Source organism: Struthio camelus, chromosome Z (genome assembly GCF_040807025.1).
Source record: "Struthio camelus isolate bStrCam1 chromosome Z, bStrCam1.hap1, whole genome shotgun sequence".
NCBI lineage: Eukaryota > Metazoa > Chordata > Aves > Struthioniformes > Struthionidae > Struthio > Struthio camelus.
This window is the reverse complement of record NC_090982.1, coordinates 69,161,437-69,187,538: the sequence shown is the minus strand read 5'-3', so window position 1 is coordinate 69,187,538 and position 26,102 is coordinate 69,161,437. Positions and strand designations below refer to the sequence as shown.

At 41.6% G+C, this 26,102-nt stretch overlaps 2 protein-coding genes across 14 annotated transcripts in view; one reads left to right on the top strand and one right to left on the bottom strand.

Moving 5' to 3' along the window:
* Positions 1-8,888, bottom strand: part of LOC104146904 (neutral amino acid transporter 9) — a 52,425-nt gene extending 43,537 nt beyond the window's left edge. For 5 of the 12 annotated variants that reach the window (XM_068927271.1, XM_068927275.1, XM_068927272.1 and 2 more), the window contains exon 1: positions 8,747-8,888. Coding sequence is in view for 2 of the 12 variants with exons in the window: in XM_068927279.1 (XP_068783380.1) it covers positions 8,747-8,814 (68 nt within the window). In the remaining 10 variants the exon portion in view is untranslated. Of the gene's footprint in view, positions 1-3,866; positions 3,891-7,781; positions 7,880-8,746 lie in introns of those variants that run through there. The other 7 variants (XM_068927284.1, XM_068927282.1, XM_068927281.1 and 4 more) reach the window with 4 other exon arrangements.
* Positions 228-26,102, top strand: part of LOC104146905 (probable ATP-dependent RNA helicase DDX4) — a 48,297-nt gene continuing 22,422 nt past the window's right edge. Inside the window, exons 1-8 of one of the 2 annotated variants that reach the window (XM_068927269.1) lie at positions 228-562; positions 1,598-1,657; positions 14,454-14,540; positions 16,313-16,379; positions 21,094-21,168; positions 22,823-22,894; positions 24,991-25,077; positions 25,410-25,493. In XM_068927269.1, the coding sequence (XP_068783370.1) occupies positions 518-562; positions 1,598-1,657; positions 14,454-14,540; positions 16,313-16,379; positions 21,094-21,168; positions 22,823-22,894; positions 24,991-25,077; positions 25,410-25,493 (577 nt within the window). In that variant the 5' untranslated portion in view covers positions 228-517. Of the gene's footprint in view, positions 563-1,597; positions 1,658-14,241; positions 14,283-14,453; positions 14,541-16,312; positions 16,380-21,093; positions 21,169-22,822; positions 22,895-24,990; positions 25,078-25,409; positions 25,494-26,102 lie in introns of those variants that run through there. The other variant, XM_068927270.1, reaches the window with a different exon arrangement.

Sequence of the window (26,102 nt, the reverse complement as noted above, 5' to 3'; positions counted from 1 at the left end):
TGTAATAGTACAGCTGAGAGCAGTTCACCACACTTTATTAAAGACTGCTGATTCATTAAATTAATCCAAACTTTGCAAAAAATACATATGGAGTTTTCTGGTATACTTCCCAGAATAAAGATAAGATTATACCAGTCTACCATGCTCAGACTCACTGAATTGAAGGCAATGAGCTGTTTAACAATGCACTGATAATAATGTATTATATGCATTCAGAGTGCTCCTGACAAAACAATAGGGAGCAGCTGGCTTCTACACTGACAGAATTCTATTTACATAAACTGGACTGCAGTCACATGACTCACTGGGGTCTCGCACGCAGCTGAACAAACATAATGGCTTTAACAGCTCTCATCCTGGCTACCTCCTGAAGAACCCCCTGAGCCAGGACTCCTTCACCTGAAAATGGTAGAAAGGTATCTGCTTTTTACTAGGAGAGTTTCCTGATGCTTTAGTAAACTACACAGCCTGATGGAGGAGTCAATGAGAAACAGAGCTGGCACAAGATAAGTAGAGGATGTCAGAAGCCTGGGTGGGGATGGAGGAAGACAGAAAGAATGAGGTATGTATCAGCCTTCTGCATCCTCATGGAAATACACCCCAAAGGCACAATCCCACAGATTACATCATCCTAAGTACTCTATCCTCCTGGCAGTTTCTAGCTACGTGTTCCCACTTCTCTTGCATTAATTCATCCTGCTAATGCCTCTGGCAAAAAACTAATAATCTGAAGGGGGGAAAAAAAAAGGGGGGGAGGAAAAGAGAAGGGGAGGAAAGCAGCTTCCACTGAGCTGACTCTCTGGGTTCCAACAATTACCAGTGGAAAAGGAGAAATGAGAACACACTGAAGGAGCAAGGTGGGATCTGGAGAAGTACTCAGATTGGCTCAAGCCACTGTGGAACTGCGTTTTACAGTATAGGTCCACAAAGTATATCGAGGCTCCTCTCACCTAACTTAACTTACTGTTTCTCTTCTGCTATTCTAGACCTTCTTTAAACCATCATTTCAGAGTCTGTACTCTAAAGCCCTTCCCTTCAACATCGTTGTTCTTGGTTCTTTGGCCTCCAATTCATAGTCTTACGTTTTCTCTTCTCAGCTCCTCTCAGCTTTCACATTCTTGCTTCTCATTTTCTGTCTTCAGTCTCTCCTATACACTGCCTGTCTTTCATAAGCACTATTTACAAAGGGATTCCTTAATTCACAGAAATATTTATTTCTTTTTATGTTACACTCCATTCCTTCCCAAACCACATTTATAGCTCTCCTCTTGTTCGTTCCTTTACTAGTGAATTCCCTTATTTTTCTGTACTTCTAGGTTGCATCCTTTCTCCTTACTACTGATTGTACAGCAGCTTCAATTCCTTTCATACACTGCACCCCCTCACTGTTAAATTCACCTTAGTGCACATGAACTTCCTCTATCAGCTAACTACCTGAAAGAAAACCATGGGCTCCAGAGATTTTGCCCACTGTTACAACTATCTACCTACTCCCCTGCAATTCTCATTCTAAAACACTTTTACTTACCTCTCACTGAACCTCAAGACAGCTGCCTTTATTTCTGACCTTTTTTTTTTTTTTTTTTCCCCTCCAAAGGTTCATCTCTACTTTCTACAACCTCTTCCTCTCTGCATAAGACCTCACCAACTGTCTCAGGTAGAAATCTGACAATCTAGTGTTAACTTTATTACATTCCTTTCTCTTTTTCAGCTTAACATCCTGCATGCTGCTTCCAAACATATACAGCTATGTCACGGAAACTGAGATCTCTAACTTATTCTGCATTTTGCAGTGTCTTTCTTTTTTGAGAGCTTAAATCATACTTTGCATTGAACCATAAAAATGCAGGTGAAGATCCAAATCTCTAAGGGCAGAACTGAAACTAGCAATAAATTCAAGTGTCAAACACTCAGAAGTGTTTTTAGTCAAAATTTTCCAGAAGACTGAGGTGCTCAGCTCCCTTCCTTCTACAGGGCCTGGTTTATGGTGCAAATCAAGCAGATACTAAATGCTAATTTAAACTCCTACTTTGAACTCATCCCTTCCTGAAAATCTGTTGTAAATAACGTATGCATGCTTTACAATTCAATCTCACAAATGCAGGCAACACTGATCACTAGTTTGATTTCTTCTGCACTGTGGTTATGAATAAAGAAATTAGAACATTTTATGATATTCTACAGAGAAAAATAATCTTCCCAAGATACAGAATACATTAAGTTTGGCTTGACAACATGATTTGGGGAGGACAGAGTTGTTGCTTATTTGCCTCTTTATGGCCCATTTAAAAGCTGCATTGGTGAAGAGAGTTCATTTTTAAGTGCTTATTGGAGAGAGCAGGTAAGGTTATGACCAGCAAATTATTGACTTTACAAATAAGACACAGACACCATTTGTGTAAAGGCTGCAGTTGGAACCAGCATAGCTTAAAAGAAAATTGTAGGCAGAAGAGTAAAATGAACAAAAAGGAACCTGAATAACCTTCCTCTTACCCAATTTTTTTATCCCTTTTGGCTGGATTGCATTCTTGTTAAACTTCTTTAGTACACAGACTTACTGCCTGACACTTTCCATTACAAGACCTTCTTTTCATCTGCTTATTTTGCTAGTGTTCTAGTTACCTGAAGTTTTTATGACGATCAAGACTCACCTCATTCTGGAAAAAATTCAGATGAAATGACAAAGTCATCTGAAAAACACTTGTGGGCTTTTGGGGTTTAAAAAAAAAAAGTGGGTAACAAAACGCCACACCTTTGAATTTTAGCAGGATTGTGTCCTATCTTAGGAATACTGGGGGAGGGGAGGAAAAAAAAAACCCACACACATCTCGTCACATTAGAATCTTTGCAAATACAGACCAATGTAAGGGATCGCCTTTTTGGGAGGGATACAGTGAACTGGGATTGCTGCAAGACAGTAGAGCGGAGTAATGCAAAAATTAGGAGTCTCAAGAGGGAAACTGGGACAGGAACAGAAGAAAAGGACAGGCAGTAGACAGAAATCGAAGCGTCTTTGAAGGCAGACCAATGCTGTAACTCCATGATCATTTAAGCCAACCTAAGTTGGGGTAGCTATGGCTCTGCCCCTTTCCCTAACTGTACAGTTTCTATTTCCCTTACATTGGACCTGCAGTCAGCCAAGCAAAACCAAAACCCCATCAGTCTTTGAAAGTGTTCATGTACTACATTAACGTTAGAACGGGCACAAGGGAGAGAAGAGGAATGCATGGCTGCGAGGGCAAGAACACAAGAACCTCCATTCGGATTGATTGAAGTGGCTATACAAGGGCACTCAGCATGAGGGTTGCTCAAAGTGAAACTAGAGCTGGTCTCTCTGCTAAAGCAAAGAAGCCTGAGTACTATAGGTTGTTACCAAGTAAAGTTGCATAAAATGAGGCAGGACTGGAGAAAACCAGAGAACTAGGAGAACCGGTAGAAAACAGAGTAGGAAAGGGATCCAGAAGTTTTTACTCTTACTATTCACAATTTTATGCTCTCTCACTTACTATCCCCCTACTAGAGAATGGAATACAGCATCTTCCAATCTTGTTATTCCTCTGTCAGGAATTATCCTTCAAACAGCACAAAGTGCCCATCTTCTTCCAATGCTGTTTCCCAGAGTACAACCCGCTATGGCTATTCTCTGCTAGCTTAAAGGCGGTATGTACAACATCAACTGCTGCTAGGAAACCCTTTGTATTTGGATATAACGCAATTTTATCTTTTTATCTTTTAAACTCTGTGATATGATATGCAGCATTCAGTATACTTTAAAAAAAAAAAAAAGCCTATTATCAGGAGTGGGAAGCACTAAGAAGTCACACCAAAATCCAAGTTGCTTAACAAACCTCACCCTTTTTGTATACCTTATAATACCGTGTACAGTCAGGTGCCTATAGTTTCCATGAGGCCACTGCTGCATTCAGACAAAACCAAGGACCTCTAGGGATGAATGTACAGCTGTGTAGAAACAGAGACAGTTGTTTTAAGGATACCAGACTCATTTGTCATAGAACTGAAAGGGACAAGGGGTGGTCTTGTGCTAGCTGAACGTGGCAAAGGAGAAACAGGTTCTAGTCTTGCCACTGCCATTAAGTTTTGTGTGCTATTGAGCCACATAAACCCAGATTTTCATGGGACTGGGAAAGAGTGGTATGAATTCATGGTGCAAAGTCTTCAACAATGCTGTGAATTAAAAATATTGCTGTTCCCTGCTGTACATTCTCAGTCTTACTTCCCCCTATTTGTGCTGGCAGAGCTATTTGTCTTTTTCGTTTTGGTGCAATAAACAGGACTGGGGAATGGATCTAGCTGGAAAAAAAAAACCCTAAAGAGGAAGACGATTGTTTTAAATTAGCTCGATTCTTTGGGCTGTAGTTCTGCAGCGCCAGCAGTCTCACTGTTCAGTTGAAGAAGTGCAGATAATGGTTTGTGGGTGAAGGGACAATACTCCTGAACAGCTTAAGTAAAACCACAGCCTACGGGACCTCTTGCCTCTGACAGTATGTTTCCCTCCCCCCCCTTTTTTTGCTTTCTGCATAGGACCTAGTTTGCATTACATTGCAAAATGAAACAACCTTTATGCTGCGCATTGCTGAATGATGCTAAATACTTTGAGATATCCTGTGTTGGTTTCAAACTCGGCATTCAAAATTAGTGGATTTTTTCTGTGCCTTATTCTGTATCTGTATAATAAGGATAACACTTGCCTTATCTCACTGACACATTGTGAAGAGAAATTAAATTTCACTAAAAATTTAGCTGTAATTTCTAACAAGCAATGCAAAAAAAAATCCAAAAGGAACAGTTACAGATTCTTGGGCAAATTCTTCAGCCTGAGAACTGCTCAGTCTATAAAGAAAATAATCATCTGGTAACTAATAACTTCTAGTTACTATCATAACCCATATGTACCAAGGAAACCACGATTGCCTGAGCAAATTTATTTTCATTCAACCTAGACAAATTTAACATCCCAACCTTTGAGCACTTGACTTTCCAACCTCCGTCCTATTAAACATAAGTTTGTGTTTAATCTGTGGTCAGATACTGGGTTCACCTAGGAAGGTATTTGCTAACAAATCAGATGTAGAGGATTTTCTCCTCAACATATTGTACTCTAGATTCTTCTCCCTCTTTTCAAAAAAAAAAACAAAATCTTTCTTCTCTCTCCTGGTCCTCTGCCATTTGCTCATTGCCATTCTACTCTCCTGCAAGTTCTCATCTCCTCTTTCACATGCAGAGACATGCTTTCTGTCCTCCTCTGCCACAATCACCCCATCTTTCTTCTCTTAACCTCTACTAGTGACAGCAGAGATGAGGATCTGAGAGAGTGCTAACTGCATTCTCTCACTACTAAAAGCTCAGTGAGACATCAGGAATGAAGGAAGAAATTTTGTTTTCCCCTGCAGCAGACAATATTGCTGCAGAGGGGAAAAGGCTGTGTAAGTGTTTTCTTTGCACTCATGGTTTTTTTGCTTTCCAAATAGGCTTTGGAGAGGAAAGTGTGGGTTTCTGCTTGTGGAACTCCTAACCTACCATATAACAGTTATCTGCTACTTAGTCTTCCGAGGATTTGACTCCAGGAGGAAACGCTCTGGTATCACTGCTCCCATGGAAGTCAGCATTAAGTGCTGTCAAAAACATCTCCCTGACTTTCATGGCCCATATCTAGTGTAATAATTAAGATAAAAAGAAGGTCTTCTGTAACAGTTATTAAAAGTTAAATGTATTCTTGATATACTTTTTTAGTATCAAAAAAAATCTTGGAGCAACGTTGACACTAGCATCTTTTAAACAACTGTTATATACTACCTTAAAGCACATTCAGTTGTCCTCCTTCCACATAGGAAGGAGTGGCTACATTTAAAATACTCTTTCTAGCTACTCCAGAACTTTCCAAACTGTTAGCATGCTAAAACAATAGTCTAGGATCTTCTTTAAGGTAAGGGCTTAAAGTAGCCATTTTTGTTCAATCAGATGTTACCAATGCAGCCCTAAGCATCAAAAATACCTAATGACCTACATTTTCAAACACCTATCATTAATATCAAGGGATCTTTCAATGTTGAAAAGCCTGAGTAGACTCAGAACCATCTTCCCTTTTCTTTTCAGGATATAATTTCATTGGACACCACTAGTGAAGCTGTCTTAGGATATCCTCTTGCCCTATTTATAATTCTCCCATAAACATTTGAAGTACATTGGAAAAGCAGCAAGTTGCAGTATTGGAGTGGGAGAAAAAGGAAATAAATTTATTAATCCAGATTTTTTGCTGCTGGTGATATGCCATAAACTATACCCAGAGGCATGCAAGGTGCTTTTCCCAGTCCTGCTCTGTGCTGCGCGCTACATTACTTTCAGGTGGTATTCAAAACAGGGTTGACCTTCATTAATCCTCAGTAGCTTGTCCCTTTGAGTTCCTGTGTTCTCTGCCTTCAGGTTCTTCCTCGTTCTCTGTCTCCCACAGTTAAAGCCTGAAAGGCTTCAAGGAGTGAAGACTACAAACAAGCAGATTTAGAGCCCTCAGCCTAGGTGATTGATTTAAACATGGCGGTAACATGATCCGATCATCTTCGTATCGGATGACAAAACCACGTTAGATTTTCCTCATACTGTGAATTTAGCAATCCTAATATCTGGCTTAGCTAGAGGTATGTATGTGTCAATGCTTTAAGACAAGACGTCCATCTTTACAGATTACTGCAAGGAGACAGACTTACAGCCTAGGCCACATAGGAGGGTTACCAAACAGGTTTATCCCATAGCAGGAACAAAATTGTGTTCAGTTAGCAACGTGCTGTCATCCTAGTCACTCTAGGAGCACAGACTTCACTTAGCCGGTTTGTAGAATTCTCTGATAAACAGCAGTTCTAACAGGGGTATGGGGAGGGGAGAGGAAAGCAAAGAGCAGAACTAGCTCCATAGGTTCTAGCGTATGATCACGGGTAACAGTGCAATTGGAAACAGTACTGGAAAACAACAGCTGAAGCTCTGAGAGCGGTTTATTCTACAACTTTATGTTACTAAAACAGAAGTTGATGCACAGGTGCTGGCAGGGGTTTTGTAAAAATCCTTAGCATGGACAGAATCAGAACTCTTACTTTGAAAGACACATCAAAATGATCAAAGAATCAAGGTCAACCGTAACTTGATACTTGATTACAACTACAGTCTAAAATTATTTCAGTGGGAATTTTGCCACCCAAACCTGTTCTTATGCTTATGTGAAGCAGTAGTTTGTTTTGCGGATTTCTAGTGGTTCTCATGTGGCTAGCTCCCAGACAACTAGATTATACAGATAAAAATGTGACAAGTTAAACTGTGGACACCTATTCCTATAATCCCACTTCACACCCATGCAACAATAGGCTAAGGAAGGTATTTAGTCAGAATCAGGAAAATGATTAAAATAAATGCAACCCAATATGAGCTGGTCTTCTCAAATTCTGAACAGATGAATAAAGCTCAAGGCATAAATCCTAAGTAAACCGCAGAGAGATGCCTGGGCATGAAAATCATGAGAAGTGAGTAGCCTCTGCACTGAGTAACAGGAAGTTTAAAGTAAGACAGAGGAGTTCCCGAGTTCCTTTTTTTGGGGAAATGAGCTCTCGGGGGAAGGAAGAATGCTTATACTGCTCTTAAGAGTAGTATTTTACACTCAAGCCTTCTTAAAGCTGCGACAGCTTGCCATCAGTTAGCTTGTCCATATGCTCCTATAACTAACTGTAGCAGGTTGATAGTGATTAAAGCTGTATAAGCAGTGTAAGTTAATAACTTACACAACTGTAGGAGTACACAGGTACAAGAACTTCAGAAATACAAGGATATGATGCATGTAGTGAGACCAACAGAAGAGCAGCTGAATGGTGGACATTCCCTAAAAAAAAAAAAATCATGAGAGGGTGGAATTTAGACTAGCCCTTCCCCACCCCAGGATAGAAAGCAGGAGGCTGACAGCATCCCTGCGCACGACTCTTCTGGGAGAAAGGCTCATGTACATATGAGCTGTGCCACTGTTGAGCTTCTGTACTTCAGACTGAACCAATGTGCATGTGGTAGCTGCCAGATGATAAATCTAAGTAAAACTAAAAAGAATATGGAACAATAATTTGATCTCTCTTTAACAGATAAACCACTATAACTATTTCTCTAAACTCTCCACAAAAAGTCTATATACAAATTAGTAAGGTAAATGAAATAATCTTACAGAAAAACTTATATTTTTACCACCATTTTTCTTAGATGAATGGGTCCATATGCTCAGTACAACGCATTTAAGGTTGCCCATGAGCCTTCTGATTTATGAATTGCCTAAAACATTTTCATACTGCCTCCATAGGTAAGAAAATGCTCTGATTTTTGTTGCTTTTTCCCCACTTAAAGTTTGACTGTTTGAACTGGCACCATTGCAGCAATCAGTTTACACTGTCAGCCCTGCTTCCGCCTGGGCCCCTTCCCTGCAGAGCCCCCCCACGCACGCCCCCATGGCTCCTCCGCCCACGCAACCACCCCCCCGGCCCACGCGGGGCTCCGCAGGCCCCACTCCAGCCAGTGTCCGGAGCAGGTGAGGCTACCGTAACCGCCGGCCCCCTGTTTACGAAGCCCCCCGCCCCGGCTTAAGGAGCTGTGTCAGCGCGATGACCACACTGCGCGCACTTCGTGAGCCATCAAGCCCACCCCGGCGGCAGCTCCGGCCCGAGGGCGCTGCTAGCTGCCGCCATGTAAACAGACACGACTGCTCTACCTGCAGCGGCGGCACCCGCCGCACCCAACTACGGCACCGCCGGCTCCTCTAGCGAAAACAGGAAGCATCGAGGCGAGGGCAGCGACATGAGCGGGGCACACCCCCCCCCCCGCCGCTCCGGGCAGCATGCATGGCGGGCAGCGTAGTTTCCAAGGATGGCTTCTCCGAAAAAGCCGCTTGAGCGTTGCCAAGCGCAGGACTGCATTTCCCAGAGAGCGGTGCGCGACGCTAGGCGGCAGCGCTCCTCCTCTGGACCGCCGTCAGCGGCGCGGACCGCGGCAGCTGCCGCAAGTCCCAGCGGCGCGGCGCGGCGCGCACGTTCCGCCGCAAACACGATTTACCACCTCTTGCTTGCCTTCAGCCGTTGGAGTGCTGTTGACTTGTGTCTCAAATTGGTGCCAATTAGTGTTCTAAAAACCGGTCAAATCGGGTGGATTGCGTGCATTCTGATCAGAAGCACATCTTTCCTCTCGCGGTACAACCTGTGGCCAGCAAAATTGGGCCTTACACCCAAAGCTGTCAGTTCTGCTGAGTGGAATACAAGCTGATATAGTACCTAGTTTGCTAGAGTTAACACTAACCTTTAACAAAAAAAAACAAACACACACACACCAAATTTACCAATGATTATTTACCAATGCTTTGGTTTGGGCAGGAGATGTAATGGTTATTGGGGGCATTTCATTTGCCTCCCCTTTTTGGAAATAAAACTATCCCATTGTGTAGCCAGGTGCACTACTCTTCAAGGCCCTGGGCTTCACTGCCATTAAGTAGCCTGTGCCAAAATAAAACAGGCTTTGAGTAGGTCATAAGGCTGTGGACAAGTACCTGTTTACCAAATAGCCATGAAGAAAAGATCTGGACTTGCTGAGGGTGTTGGCAATTGATTAGATGCTCCTTCTTCACACATTTAGACTTTCTGAAGATGTGCTGGTCATGACTAGCACTGTTGCTAGTACCTGGCATTACGCTGCAGGCCACCATCTGTTGACTTCCTCTGGTGGACCATGCGATGCCACAGTCTCTTTTAGGATGCAGGTGTCTTTCAGCATCTCTACTGGGAAGCCAGCCTTCTGCCTCTTAATGCCCAATCCAAAAAAAGCACCTTACCCACTTGCTTCCAAGCTTTTGCAATCTGTATGGTGCATAAACATAGACCTAATCCTTGCCAAAACCAAGCACAGTTTCTCATTATGACTGGCTAAGGTCTTTCTGAGGGGAGTGGTGCATCATGACTCTTGACCTACTCAGGAAGGTAGGCAACACGTACCGAGCAAGCACAGGTAGCAGACTACACTATAGGGACTATCAGACAAACAATACATTTTAGAAATTCACTATTTTTAAACCTAGGCCTTTTCTTTACACCTACTTACAGCAAGTTGGGAACATGCCCTTTTCATATTTGAGACTCTGCTGAAGTAAAATCCTAGGGATATTTATAGCTCATGCTTGGGAAAAAAAAATCATTGAATTGCTTGTAAGGATGGCAGCAGAGAGAGCTTTCCCACGTAACGAAGCTATTACAAAACAAACTAGACATGAATCCCAATCTGTACTTTTTGTTCAAGTGAGCCCCAAACAGACTGGGTGGCCAGCAGTGGGTCTATTCATTCAAACAAAACTGCTGTATAATCTGAACTTCAAACTGAGAGAAAATGAGGCAGCAGAGTCTAACACTACCAGTGATCCTGAAACTCAGCTGAACACAAGCTGAGTCTGACTCGCTTCTATGTATCCCACTGAATTCACTATCATCTTTTGCATCTGAGCCACTCTTGAAATTCAAATACTGCATGTACCTTGTGGCTCTTGAAAGATTTTGGTAGACGGGCCAGGAAGTGTGGCCACTTCTTGTGAATTTGAAATGCAACAGTAACATCAAATGCTAATGCTAGTAAAGTGAATTCAATTGAACCATGCAAAAGCAGGCACGTGAATCAATTCAACTTTTTGAGCATGCAAGCAACTAGTCTTATTCTTGACACTTGTTCACTGTTCTATACTATGAAATACTTACATAGCTACCATAGCAGACATACAACATATATTTAATTGCATCCTTGGTCACTAAGTACAGTCCTTTGAAGAGTGATACTTCAGAAAATTTTTACCAAATGATTTATCAGCAAGCTAGCCTAACAGAGGAGTATCAGTTCCTCCTGTTCTCTTGTCAAAAATGCTGCCAACAGCAAGCTGACTTCACAAAAGGGTATTCAATAATTGTCCTGCAATCTTTATGTTCTACCTTTTCTGTTGTGATGACACGTTAGCTTCTGAGCGATGAAACCATCTCTTGCTATGTACCTGGACAACATCTAGAAAAATGAGAGCCTCAACTCATTTAGGACCACTTGGTACAAGAGAAAGAGGGCATTAAATACAGGTCTTCAGAGAAATTTCCATCTCAAATTGTACATTGAATCTTTTGATTTAGCCTTAAGGCACACCTGCAAGCACAAAGCAAAGTATAAGATAAGTCTAATACGCACAAATTCATAAATTTGAAAAAATATAAAGCTAGTATGTTTTAGTGTATGAACCAAGACATTTTCCCATAATTGCAGGGGCATGGGCTTTTGACTAGTGAACTTAGTCTTTTGTTGCATTTTTTTAGTTACATCTCTCTCCAGATTTCTTTCTGAAATATATTGACAATATATCAGGAAGAACATTTAAGCTGTAAATACTGTGTAACGCTCAAAATTCTTTTTGTGGGCAAAGAGGAATTTTGTTTATGGGCACATTTTATATATATATATATATATATATATATATATATATATATATATAAGTAAAGCCAAGAGCTTCCTGTTAGTGTAATTGAAATCTTAATAGTTTAATCCTTATTAGTCCAGATCGAACTGTTACATAAAGAAGAAAATACAAAATTGTTATATACACACTTTTCAGTTTCTATCCCTCTTCCTGGGGTTGACCCTTCCACTGCTCCTCTCAGCTGTAAGGTTGGTGGTTTCATTCTGGCAGCAGCAGCAGCAGCTACAGCATGTTGTAAGCATCTTGATTCCTTCACTGGGAAAAATATGACATTCATATTGGTGGTTTCTTCTTCACTCCAGGATCCACTTGGGGTCCTTTTTATATGTTTGCTAGCATGCTTTTACACCTTCTCCAGTGGTCTACAGTTCCATGTTACATCCAGATTTACTACATATGGCACCCTTTACATACTATACCTGTTCTTTGTTACCCCTGAAATCAGTTTTGCCCAGCTCCAGGCCTGCATTTCTGTAACTAACCACGAGCGAGTTATTTTTACCCACGGCATCTCCAGTGCCAGCCTGTGCCCCATCTCTGATCATCCCATGCCTGTACTCCTCTATACCACATCCTGTGTCACCACTTCTCAAAGCCTCTGCTACCATACCAGGCTCCTATTTCACTCTACTACACTGTTGTGTTACGGTCATTAAATACTTCATCCTACATAGGATAATTGCTTGCTACTGCTATCTATGTAATAGTTGTACCACACACAGATAACAAAAGTAAAATAAATAGGCCATAGACACCTAGTCAATTACAGAAATTGCTGTCACAGCCAAACCAAGAAAAACAAAGCAGCAGCCACATTAAAAAAAGTTCAGACAAACCAAGCCTGACAAGCCTCAGTCCTGAGGCCTTGCAAATTCAGTGCAAACATTATAGCCTGTTATTGGGAATGGCAATACTGCATTACAGGGCTACATCATTACAACTGAACCCTTGATCATGCAGGGTAAAAACTTTCTGGGGGCATATAAATTCTAGCTGTAACATACAATTTTTTATTTTGAAACTTCACCCCAGGCAAAGAGGAAAAATATTCTGAAGTATGTGTCCTCATGACACTATCTAAGAGAGGTCACTGCAGCATCCCATCACACTATCGTGAGGAAAATTTAACGCAACCTCTTGAATAAACATGTATTTGTTATGACGACAGCAAAAAGCTGAAAAGGCTCATGCAACAAAAACATTGAAAAATCTTTTTGATCTGTTCAAGTTCTTCAACATCTTAGCTAAAGCTCAGAAGTGTTATCAGCGATTGTATATTTTTCTCTTTGATCAGTACAAAAGAAGAGAAATTGAACTGAACATTCGACTCTCGCAATCACAGTTAGAAGCAAGATGCATCATAGTAAGTGTTAAAGGTTTGTCTTTGTTGGAAAAGATTCAAGGGTGATTTTGTTGCCCACATACAAATATTTGTACACTTCCACAAAAAAATGAAAGCCATGCAAGGATGGATAAAACCTTATCTTCACTATCTCTACATTGCTGCCTCAAGTATTTTGAGGCACAGGTAGCACATGGGACAGAGACTGATAGAGAGGAGTTCTCAAACAGGCACGTAGTTTTTCAGAATAGTTTTTCCAAGTTGAGAGAAATACTTTGAACAGGGCAGAATAGATAAATGATAATTTATCGTTAGTAGGGCAATACACACTTCCTTTAAACTTTTTCAGAATAAGCATTGCCATATTACTCCATAGCATGACAAAGACAGCAAGAGTATGCTGTAGGCAGCTTAGAAACACAAGTCAAAATATCAGAGTACATGCGTATATATGTATTTTTTTAAATGCACTATACAAGTAAAAATCCTATCTATAAACTTCAGTACTTAAATAAAAAGCCTTATGCCAGGAATTTAGCCTCTTCTTTTTCCCTATCTAAGTCTAGTAACAAAAAGTTTTGGAAAGAGTGATTTTTAAAGATTTTGTTTTAAAATATAGCATCTGTTTAATTCAATTAAACAAATAATTTATTCTCACAAAGGGGCATTTTAATAATCTTACAAAGTTGTTTTTATGCTTAAGTACTACTGTTTAAAACTTTTTTTGCAATAAAATGACCATACCTCAGTTACAGCTCTGTCAAGCAGCTCTGATTTCACTGATTTTAGTAGCTGTTTGTAAAATAAGTCAGACTTTAGCAATAACATATGCAGATAACTAAGGAACATTCAGAAGCTCAGAGAGGGGAACCAACATACACAGATATTCCAATACTAGGGAAAACAAAACTCTGAAAACCTGAATTTTCCTAAGCTCCCTTTTCTTACTACAGGCACCTTACCTCCTCCAAAGCCAACCATCTCTCCACACAGCAGAAGATCACGTGTACTGCTTCCCTCCTCTTCCTGCGTACAGGGCAAGCCACCAGAGCAAGGGGCTCGTCCAGCTAGCGGCCCGTTGCTCTACGACTCCCGCGTAGCACGCGCACTGACGCGCCTGCCACGCAACGGTCGCAACGGCCGCGTGTCTTAGCACCCCCCCACACGCGCTACCAGCGCACCAGCTACAGGCGCCAGCGCATGCGCCGCGCTGGCGAGCCGCGCTCTTATTGGCTGGCGGGCGGGGCGCGCGACGCGGGGCGGGCCGGCGGCAGCACGTGGCGGTAGGGTTATTAGGCGCCTTGTTGAGGCGCGCCATCGTTTTTCCGCGCGGGGTTGCGGCGTCTGCGGGAGGAGGAAGGTGCGGTGCGGTGCGGTGCGGTGCGGAGCTGGGCGATTCTCTCCCAGGAGCGGGGGGTGAGTGGGCCCTGCGGTGGAGATGGAGATTGGGGTGGGGGGGAAGGAGTGAGGTGGGCCTGCGGTAGGACATGCGGGTACTCTGCCCACCGCATGCGCGGGCGGGCGGGCGCGCGCTGGAGTCGTTGGGGCGGGTGCGTGGCTAACGTGTGTCCGCTGTCGTGCGGGCAGGCTCGGGAGCGCAGCATGAGCCAGGAAGACTGGGACGCGGAGATCGGCGACAGCGGGGCGCCCTTCCTCCCGCCCTTCGAGGAGCTGGTAAGGAGGCGGCGGGCGCGTGGGTGACCGTTGGGCTGCAGCACGTGGCCGGTCTCCTCTCCTCTCCCTTGCCGCGGCCCGGGCGGCTGGCAGGCTGGTGGCTGCAGCAGGGGACTGCCTGTTGCTGTGGCTTCCAAAGCACAAACTGGCACTTGCCCCCCCAGCTTACGTATCGAGAAGACAAAGCCCTTCCGTGACAAAGAGGGGCAACTGCAGTCTCCCAAGTGCCTCCTGGCCCTGGTGGCTCTCAGAGCCTGGTCAGAGATCAAAAGCTATTGTAGATAGAGGAATAGGTGGAGTTGTTGCTTCCCCTCGGATCTTTTATTGCTTCTGTAATTTGTCTCTACTCTGGTTCCTCCTCACCCCCCTCCACCTTCCCCACTAAATGAGTTGGACTGCTAAAATGTTTGTGAATTCAACTCACTTAGACTGAAACTGGAAGAGGATTCTCATAGAAATTAGTCAGATGTTGATTCTTATATATGCAGGTTAAGGGTGTCTGGAGCCTGACAACAGGTAAGAATTCTTAAAATGTAGTTCTGGCGTTCTTAGCAGAACAAGGATGACTTTAGGTACCTGCTACCACATCTAGTTATAAGCTCCTAACTCATGTGTACAAATTCTTCCTGTTCAATTTTGCTATGTTTGCATAGCAGCTAAATGCTTCACTGGGAAATAAAAGAGAAAGTAGAGGAATGAGAAGAGATACAGCTAAAGATAAATATTTTGCTACTTCTAGTCCCAGTGACTAAATATCAGCATCACAGAAGAAATTGTGATAAACTTTGTGAGGCTTTATATTGAATATTTATTAGCTGATACTGGCTTTAGTGGGCAAACTTAAAAATCTGTCCGTGAGGAACAGGGAGGGTGAGGAGAGGTAAATGCTATATCCAAATGCATATAGGAGACTAGAAGCAAGGTTGTGAAAAATAAATTGTTGCCTGCAGTTTCAGAGTAGTAATTTCCTCGGTTTGAGTTTAATTACTTGTAGCGGATGATAGCCACTTAAAGAGAACTTATAAAGCTGTAGTGAAATCTAAAAAAGCACTATCTGGAGTAAAAATGTTTGTAGTTTTGTGGTCTGTAGTCAGCTAGTGTTCTGGCTTCTTAATGTTAGTGCCTGTCTGGCTTGCATTAAGCAGGAGAAAGTAAGACATAGTCTTCACTGGAGATATTACTGATAACAAGAGTAAAATGTGTTGTTCTGAACTGTTGCAAATGGAGTTTCTGAAGCTTTCAATAAATAAGAGACTGATATCAGTCATTCGTATCCTTTTAAGATTTCCTCTGTAAATATCCTGTATTAAAACCCTGAAACTGTGGTTGTGAAACATGAAAAAACAGTGTTTATTCATGATACTAAAAGTCCGAAAGCTTTCCAAACAAATACTGGAAAAGAGTTACTTCAAAATGTTCTAATGCTGTTTTGGGTAATTAAATGTTTCTTACATTCAAGGCTTAAAATGTTCTTTAGCAAGCTAACCGTGTTGATGCCTCCATAAATCGGTGCTAGAGGGTAAGATAAACTCATTTAACTCCGTGTGTCAGCTGTGCATGTTTGTGGCGACATGAAGCGGTGAACAGTATGTAGTTATAGTAACACTAACATAAGAAACTTTGAACAAAATTGTTGGAAAGACTACGCGCTTTAGAAAGTGCAGAAGCAACATGTTATTTCTGTCTGTGAGAGCGTTAGCAGCTGCACCTGTACGTATGTATTTTGCTTAGTCCGGAGCTGACATGATGATGTACCTTTTTTCGTATTGTAGGAAACGGGCTTCTCTGGAAGACCAGATGGTCTCTTGTCTGACCGCAGTCAAAGTATAAGCGCGTTAGGTATGTGTAAGACACTTGATTTTTATCCACTTATTTGGGGAGCTGATGGTTTGAAGGGTTTAGGAGATCAAGAAAAGATACAATGCTATCGTGTTCTGATATTATCACGTGTCACCGTGCAGTAAGCAACATTATGGGTAATGCAGTAAGTAGACTTTACTTTTGACCCTTACTCGGTCTTTGTTTACTGCAGTTATATGCTCTGGAAAACTTCGCTCAACGCGACTTTTAGTGAAAGTCAGTAGGTGTCAACTTTATAAGCGTTTTTACAACTGCCTGTGCTAAACATGAATTTTGGAAATGAATAAATATTATATGCAGAGTTGAGCAGCTTTAGCAGGGTCACCTCTAAGAGTTGTGTTGACAATAAGAAAAGTTCGGATGGAGTTGTTGAACAGAAACTTACATCAGCATTTTAAAAAACCCCACAAAACAAGATGCTGATACCAGGTATGAAGTTTCCTTAAAGCAATCTTAGTTGAATGAAGACAATGCCTTTATAAACTTGAACTGAAATTTTAGTTTAAATATGTCAAGTTAGTGTTGCCATGGAAGGTAATTTACCCCAGGCATTGCTTTGTGTGGCTGTACAACAGTCAGGTCAGGAAACAGGTTTTGCTCAGACCTGACAGTCTGTGTGGGATAGGTAGATTCAGGGGTTCTCACTGTGGTCTATGTTATTAAAAATGGTCTTTGTGTAGGTGACTTGAGGGCTTTTAACTTAGGTAAAGTTAAGTAAAATTGCATCTGGGGAAAAACTTGGAGCTTATATAATTTAATTGACTCAACTATGAAAGAACTTGTTAAAATAAGTTGAGATTGTTGTGTTTGGCGGAAATCAGAGATTAATCTGTTCATGAGTGGTCAGAACAAGGCAGTATGTTACCAATGTATCACCCTTCTGCCTTCCAGTCTGTAGGTGAAAGGCTGTCAAAATTTTTCTCCAATTCTTCGCCCCTAAGATGTTGGGAAATTAAGAAGGGTGGAAACAAGATAACGTTTGCACTGTTGGAACTTCTCTGGATTTGGACTGGCAGATATGGGGAGCAGAATTCAGAGAGCAGGCTTTGCTTTCATCCTAGAACAGCAGAATGTTTTTTTTCAGGACTCCAGGTGACTAACTGTAGTAATGATTTGACACAGAATAAATAGGAAAGAGTGCTCTTCAGGCGAACCTTTCTGTTATACCATTAGCTGGAAGTGAGTCTAAGCTTTGTTGTATTCTTTTCGTTCTGGATGTGCTCTTGTGACTCTTCCTGACTAGCTGTCAACTGCCTGTTCAAAGGTTCTTCCATTACATATTGCAAAATCAAGTTGCGATTTTTGCGTCTTGCACTGAACTCATGGTTGGGGGGAGGACTTTTGCCACTGAAGGTCTTGCTTTCACTGTCAACATTAACAATTTGTTTCTTTTTGGAGCCAGGCGCATCTTGTCACGTTAGATCACCGTGAGCAATTTCAAAGGCTCTGTTTTGGCCTAACTAACTCTTTCAGGTCCTTTTCAGTTGATAGGAATCTCTGTGCTTTCAGACCTAATAATGCTGAGGTTACTTGTTGATTTGCTGTTTTAACTTGAACTAAAGCTGTTTGGGCAGTCCAAAGGCACGTTTGTGCATCTAGTCTTGACCTCATTTAAAATCCTGTACCAGTATTGGGGATTCTTTTCCCTACGCTGCTATGGAAAAGGTTGTCCTTTTTTTCAGAAAAGGCTGGATGGGCCTTTCCTCTATTTTCCTTTGGAAAACCAACTTGTAATAAAGAAATAGTGCATTTGTGTTTTTAATCAAGCCCCTACAGGCTGCTCCTGTTGTCTGGAATGCACTTCTAGACTATGCTTAGTTTATAACTATATTGCTAATTGTATAAGTCATTTGTTTGACACACAGTACCATGAGTAGAGTTAGGGTATGCAGGGTCACCTTCCATTTTCTTTTTCCTTGAAACACGGAATCTAGTAGTAGTGCTCTCTAGCATAAGTCATAATGAGCATAAGCTGAAAATAACAATCACATGCTTGCAACCGGTGTTTTATAAAGCTTTATTTTGACTTAAATCACTATTTATTCTTTGTATCTCTTCCACATGAAAGCAAACCTTTGTTTACAAGCTGGCTATTCTGAATTTTCAGTTCTGAAAGATCTCCTTTGTTTCGTGCTCCTTTGGTACTCTTTAAAAAAACAGAGTTACACATCATGCTGAAATGCTGTTTATTTAGTATGTACAGGATTTGGAGGTGGATGTCTCTGAAATGGAGTAAATCAGTGTTTCAAATTCCAGTTCCAGTACTAAAAAATGCGGTAAATGTGCATAATGAACAAAGCAGATCTAGCAGCTGTTGTTCGGGGTATGCTGATGCAATGTTAGATTTTAACTGTAGTGGACTGAAAACAAGGCTCTGTTCTAATATTCTTAATCTTTACTTGAAAATTGATAAATTTAGAATGGAAAATGATATAGTGGTAAATGATATATAGCCTTTAGCTTTTGGTACTTCCTCTAGACTCCCTAGAAAGACTAATTTGCCTCCCATCCCATATAGATATGAGAACCTGTATAAGCAGATACAACAGATGAAAGGTAACTATAAAAATAGCATGTTTCTGTAGTTACTTCTGTCAGTCTTAGTAGGCTGTCTGGAAAGCAGCAGTGCAGCGTGGTCTTCAGTTGATTTGGTGAACGTGCTAAGCATATCAGACTTCACTAAAGACAATTGGAATCATTATCAGCTCTTTCCTGTTAGCTGTCTGTAAAGCTGTGTTTTTGTCTAGCCTCTTTCGTAAGTAGAGGCAGAAGACTCAGACAAGGTGCAGGAACTTCTCAAAGCAGATAGGTTACCGATGAAATACTTTGACAGCTGATGTGCTTTGAAAAACTCTGAATGTTGAATTAACTAGGTGTGCTCAAGGTATGGAAATCTCAAGTGGAAGAGGAGTCGTGGAATAAGAATTGGTTAGGAATGGAAGCTATGGGAAGAGTCCTTACCCATTTAAAAGCAAATAGACTTGGTCAATGGGAAGCCAATCTGTCATCTGATAAAACCTTAAAATATCAATTTAATGAAGTTGTGAGATATTTTTGTTTACTTGTTGGATACAAACGTGAGTATCAGAATGTTCTGTGAAGGAATCTTGCATACCAGCGTTATCACAAACTACCCACTTAAATATTCAAATTAACATGAATTCTGAACACTGTTCAGACTAAAGTAGCGGTTTTAAGCTTTTAGTGCTGTAGTGGCCAAGGTTTCCTAGTAGAGTCACTTGGTAATGTTACAAGCGCGTCATCTTAGCTCTTGTATGCAGGTGGCCTCTTTATTAACTAATGTGTCTGTCTCGTTGAAGAGTGTATACGAGTGTTTTTTTTTTTTTTCCTCCTCCCAGGGGTAGTTTAATCATTAAGGAAACTGACTGTTTTCCTTCCAGAGTAAGCTGATTTAACATAGTCTACCATATACTTACAGAGCTATCTAAAAATCTGTAGACTTATTTCTGTAGAATCTGTAGATACTTGATTCCAGGTTTGATATCTTTGTGATGGTTGTTCCTGTAAGCTGATTCTGAGATTGATGTTGTAGAACAGAGAGCTTCAGTATTATTACAGAAAAATTCAGCTTGAAAGAGACACGCGGAGATCACCTGGTCCAAACTGTTGCTCAAAACAGGGTCACCTAGAGCAGGATAGTCAGGGCCACTGGGTTTTGAGCATCTCTAAACATGGAGATTCAACAACCTCTCTGGGCAACCTGTCTAGTATTTGATCACTGTAGAGTAAAAAAGGTTTTTCATTATGTTTAAATGGAATTTCCTGTATTTCAGTTTGTGCCCACTGCCTCTTGTATCCTCACTGAGAAGAGTCTGATTTTTGTCGTCTTTGCTTCCTCCATCAAGTGTTAATTCACATTGATTTTCCCTCCAAGCCTTCTCTTCTCCAGGCTAAACAATCTCAGCAGTTTCAGCCTCTGCCCATGTGACATGCTCCAACCCCTTAATCGCCTTTGCGGCCCTTCACTGGACTCACTCCAGTATGTCCACTGCAGTATGTTCTCTTTTGTACTGGAGAACGCAGAATTGGACACTGCACTACAGAGGTGGTGGCATGGGCATTGAGTAGAGGGGAAGAATCACCTCTCCTGACCACTTGGTAGTACTCTTCCTAATGCAGCCCAGGATGCTGTGGTTGTCTTTGCCTTCAAGGGCACGTTACTGGCTCATGGTCGACTTGCCCACCACAGCCCCCAGGCACTTCTCTGCAGGGCTGCTCTCCAGCAGGTCGGCCCGCAGCCTGTACTGGTGCGTGGGGTTATTCCTCCCCAGGTGCAGGGCTGTGCGTTTCCCCTTGTTGAACTTCATGAGGTTTTTCTGCCCATTTCTCCGGCCTGTCGAGGTCCCCACAACCATCTGGTGGTGTACCACCCGGTCCCCCCAGTTTTATATCATCTGCAGGCTTTCTGAGGGTGCAGTGTGTCCCATCATCCAGGTAACTAGTGAAGACATGAAACAGTACTGGCCGCAGTATTGACCCCTGGGGTACTACTGGCTGGCTTCCAGATGGACTTTTTGCACTGCTGATCACAACACTTTGAGCCCACCATTTAGGCCTGTTTTCAATCAACATCACTGTCCTCTTCTGTAGTCTATACTTACCAGTTTGTCTATGCGTATGTTACGGGCGGCAGTATTGAAAGCCTTAGTATCTAATCGTTATTCTTTTCCAGGTGCTGGTGAAGGATCTAACAAAAGTCAGCATATGCAGGATGATTTTGGAGTCCGAGGATGTTTCAGGAGTAAAGGTAGGATTTTTATAGTTAATGTTTGTGGTTTTGGGGAGCAATTAATTCTTCTGTTTAGACTACACATTTAGGATGGGGAACCATGCTACTGATACCCAAATATATTCTGAAAATTTGAGTAATACTGTGTTAATAGTATCCCCATAGTAATATGTGGGAGTTAACAGCATCCCTCAGCAACAGTACTGAGGGATGCTGTTTCTTATGGAAAACAGTAGGTATACCTGTTCTAAGCCATCCTGTTGAAATCATTTTCTTTGTTTTGTAAATGGATACCTATTACACCATATGTTTGTTTTTCAAGTAACTGATTTCACAGTCTTCACTTTCCAATGTAATATGTTGACCTCGGTCAGGCTGCTAGTAGAAGTTCCAGTCTATTCTGTAGTGTATGCATTTAGGTAAACTTTCAATGGTGTAAATGTAGGTTCTTATTCCTTACCTATCTTTTGAAGATGTTCTGATTTGTAATGCCAAGTATGCTTTAATCTTAACTGACATGATTACATACCACTTCTGTCTTCCATGGTCTTAAGTTGATTGTGTATTTAGTAGGCTAAACTGGTACTGACTGGAGAATGTATGCAATTCAGCCTTTGAATATGTATGCATCTCTTCCTCTTGCTATTCCCTTTCCCTTCTGTATTTTTATACGTGTTTTTTCTTAAAAGAATAATTAGTGGACATATCACTGGTATATTAATATAACTGCTAAATAGAAGATGAAGTAGATTATTATAGCTTACTGTGATTCCAGAGGCTAGTATTTCTGGGCATGTAAAAAATGATGGCTAGGAATAGCTAGCATGGATTTACCTGGTATAAATTGGTTTCTGTGAGTACCAGCTGGGTGCAAAGAGCTCTGCTGACTGAAAAGGACTTGGGGGATGAGAGGGGTACAGTGCAGGGAAGGGGGAGCTGATTGACAGTAGGCTTAAACATAAGCCAACAGTGTGCCCTGGCAGCAGTGAATGTTAGCAGTATGCTGGCCTGTCTTAACAGATCAAGGGAAATGATTGTCCTTTCTAATTGCTACTTGTTAGACCGCATAGAATACTGCGCCCAGTTTTGGGCCACCAAAAGAAAAAAGACATTGCCAACCTAGGTAAGTTCAGCAGAGGTCCACCAGCATGCTCAGGGAACTGCAGTACTTGCCTTGTGAGGCTGAGGGAGCAGGGCTTGTTCAGCCTGCAGAAGAGAAATCGGGGGGGACCTCATGAGGAGGTTATCCAGAATGGATATCTAATGAGGAGGTTTTCAAGAATATGGATCCAGGTTCTTTGAACCTCTTGAACCTCTGAACTGAGGTTCAAAACAGGTGAATGAGAGAAACAGGTGCCAGTTACAACAAAAGAGGTTCAGACTGGATAGAAGGGAAACTTTTTTCCCCCCATAGGGACAGTCCAGTGGTGGAACAGGTGCTTAGAGAATGCAACCTTGGGGGCATTCAAGACATGACTGCACGAAGCTGTGAGCAGCCTTGTCTGAGTTTTGTGTTGAGTCTGCTATGAGTGGGAGTTCAGACCAGAGACCTCCTGAGGTCCTCCCCAACCTGAATGATTCTGGAATTCTATGTTGATTTAAATAATAAACTGGTGTCAAAGATAGTTGTGAAGTTGATATTTTTTCTTCTTTTTTCTCCTCCTCATTGTAGATACTAATGAATCTCTGAACAGAGAGGATCAGCCAGTGAGATTTGGTAGTGGAAGGAGTTTTGGAAACAGAGGTAACTTTATGGAGTGTCTGTAATTCTAGTAGCTATTTGTATTTGCTATTCAGGTATTAAATTTTGTATCAGAGCCAAATTAGTATTTATGACTTTGACACAAAGACCAATCCATATTTCTGCGTAATTTAGTCATTCAGTATAACCCCTTAGTTTTGATTGCACAAAATACAACACCCATCTGTATTTACCGTGAAGGCAGGGCTCCGCATTTAAAATCAATGCGTTTTGTTGACCTCTGATTTTGATTCCTTTTAGCCTGGAGGGAGATATTTTTCCGATATCTTTGAGTGATAATATAGTAGAAAAGACAGCCGAATATTAGTTCTCATGTATACACTATATGAGAAGGCATACCAGTGCTCTTCTGTGCAAGGCCTGAAAGTTTTCTCTTTAGTGTCCCTAAAGTGATATTTAACCCCTATCCTGCTTCCAGCTTATAATGGAGAGTGCCCCTCTCATATGTGATGCACGTTCAAGAAACTGGTCATTGCCACTTTGTTCATATTAGCCCATATGCTCCCACCAGCTGCCATCAGAAGTGCATCTGGTAGTGGAAACTATTATCATGTATCATCTGTCCAAACAATTTTCTGACTGTAAGTGGAATTGCTTATGGAACAAGGAGGGCAAGCTCTAATCCTGGTTTGGAATGTTTTGCAGAACAGCATTGTGCAGCATCTCTGTTCAGGGCATCTGTGCAACCACTTAAGAGTTCTATGTACTCCTTCAGAAAATTTCACACTGTTTCCCCTTTGGTAGGTCAATGCTAGGTTTAGTTGACTAAGCAGACAGTAGCACTTTGCCAGTGACAGTGGATAATGCCTAACAGTTCTATTGTAGGCTGTCTTAAGTAACTGTTAAGTAACCCACAACCTGTATTTAAGGTCTGTAATACCTGTGGATGTTTACATCCAGCCTACCTTTTGCATGTGAGTCTTTAGGATGTGATCTGTTTTGCATTTGGAAGAACTCAAATGGCAGTCGCTGTATTTCAGTATGTATGTACCAAGAAGTGGGGGAGACAGAAATAGATGTCTGTTGTACAACTTTGTGGTCTCATTTAGTAGGAGATGCTCTTTGTCTTTGCAAGATGATGGAAAAGATGTTCAATAGAAGCATAAAGGCTGAGGAGTAAATGACAATAGAAGTGGCCTGCTCAGAACTTGTGACAAAACCTAAAACTGTCCCGTCTCTCTTAAATGAGAAACAGCTTGTTTATGGATGTGGCTGTCGTCTTCCTCTCCCTCTCCATCAGAAGGGCGAGTAAAGAAGGGGGAGGTAGACATGAAAATATGTTGAATACTTGTTGTGTCAAGCAACTAAATAAACAATGTTGAGTAAAATATTAAGCATGGATAAATCTGAAAGGCAAAAGGTACTTGAAGAAAGCCAGATATTTAAATTCTTAAGAATGGGATGATTAAATGTTCCTTTGCAAATCTCAAATTTATTATTGACTCAGGGACAGTATTAGGATTTGTTAGGAGACGGTCTAGGATGACTCCAAGAACTGTATAAGGAACTTGTTCCTGGCTTTGCAGAAGTGAAAAATGTGTTCTGTCTACAAGGTGAGGATTTCTGTGTTAAAGTTAGACTTACGAACTGTGTTTGTGGGAGAATGACAAGAGGAACAGAAGACTGTTATGTAGGGGTTAAGACTTGTCAAATCCTGGCTACATAGTAGGCGGTAAATAAAATATTACTTCACTATGGTAACTGGTTACCAAAACCAAGAAGGTGCAAATGCTGCTAGTTGTCCTGTGCCTGAACCAGAGGACTAAACTGACCTGCATCAAAACTGAAGACTTGTAAGTGAGCAGCTCTCTGTTAAACATTTACATGTGTAAACTCAAATATTTCAAGACTTAATGCTTGATCTACTTCTCGCAAGAAGCAGTATGGGGTGGGGTAGACTTTCCTTCTCTCTGTATTCCTTTGGGAATATGTTTAGGCAAATCACTTACTCTTGACTTATCACTTGTTAGTCTAATTCATAGAATTAGGGCTGAGAAGAGTAGTCATCAGATAAAAAGCACTTGCGTTGCCCAGCAAAGTTAGGCAAACTGAAGTGTTGTGTTATGGGTACTACACAGGTTTTCACGAAAGGAGCACGACAGAGGGTCCCAGTACACGAAAAGGAGGTTTTAGAGGAGTTTCTGGAGGCTTTGGACAAAGTCAAAGTAAGTATTTATATTGACTGGTTTGTGAGGAAAGGTACGCTTGATTGTTCTTTTCAGGTTGGTTGCTCCTTGAGAACTAGAAGTAAAAAGGTGAAAACTATGAAATAACTCTTGTTTCTTAGCTATATTATGGAATGTAGACTGTTGCTTTGCCAAATACTGTCATTGGGAATAATACTGCATGCGTAGGATTTTTAAAGAACCTCTTGCAGCTGTTGCATTGTAAGGTTTGCTGGGAGTAAATAGTACTAGTTTTAAGCATAGTACTTCATGATAGTATTTTAGACACAATACCCGTTACTTTACGCAATTACCCATTATGTTACTTACAGGTATTAAAAATGAGCAAAGAGACAGACCTCAATCTGGCAGTTTTCTTGCCTCTAGGGAGAGAGGAGCACTTGGAGGGCCTGCAGGTGAGACGTTTTGTTAGGGTAGGGACTTCTTGACTTCCTCATTGCTGATTCATTGCAACGTAATATCTTTACACTTAGTTTCACTAAATGCTATTAGCTTGATTGCTCTCTTCGTCTGAATTAAGCAGCCTACTGCAAATGTTAGATATCTTGCTTGCATGCACGCACCAAGCATTTGGATAAATTTTGGTGATTGGATTTTCAGAGCTATTGTCTTTTGTAGTTATTCTTGATCCTGCTGTTTCTGGGCCAGTTAATGAACAATGAAGCAGAGGTGCTAGACAGTTTGAAGCAAGTTTTCATGAACTTGCTCACTTTTAAAGTTGTCATTCTAGATCCCCCCCCGCCTTGCCACCCCCCACCTCCAAAGGAGAACCATATTTTAAATCTGTCCTGGCTGACAACACGTGAGGTGTGTTGCTTGAGGCCAGGTCTTCCTGATGACTTTATTTTTGTGGCTTTTTGCTGTCTATCAGGGAGTTTTCCCTCATAATCATATCTTCCTTTGCCATTGATGCTACTGTAATTTGCAACCCATATATCATGCTACTTAATGCATCATGTCCGTCGCTCGAGTCTCGTGGTTCAGACTAGAAATAGCATTAAGCT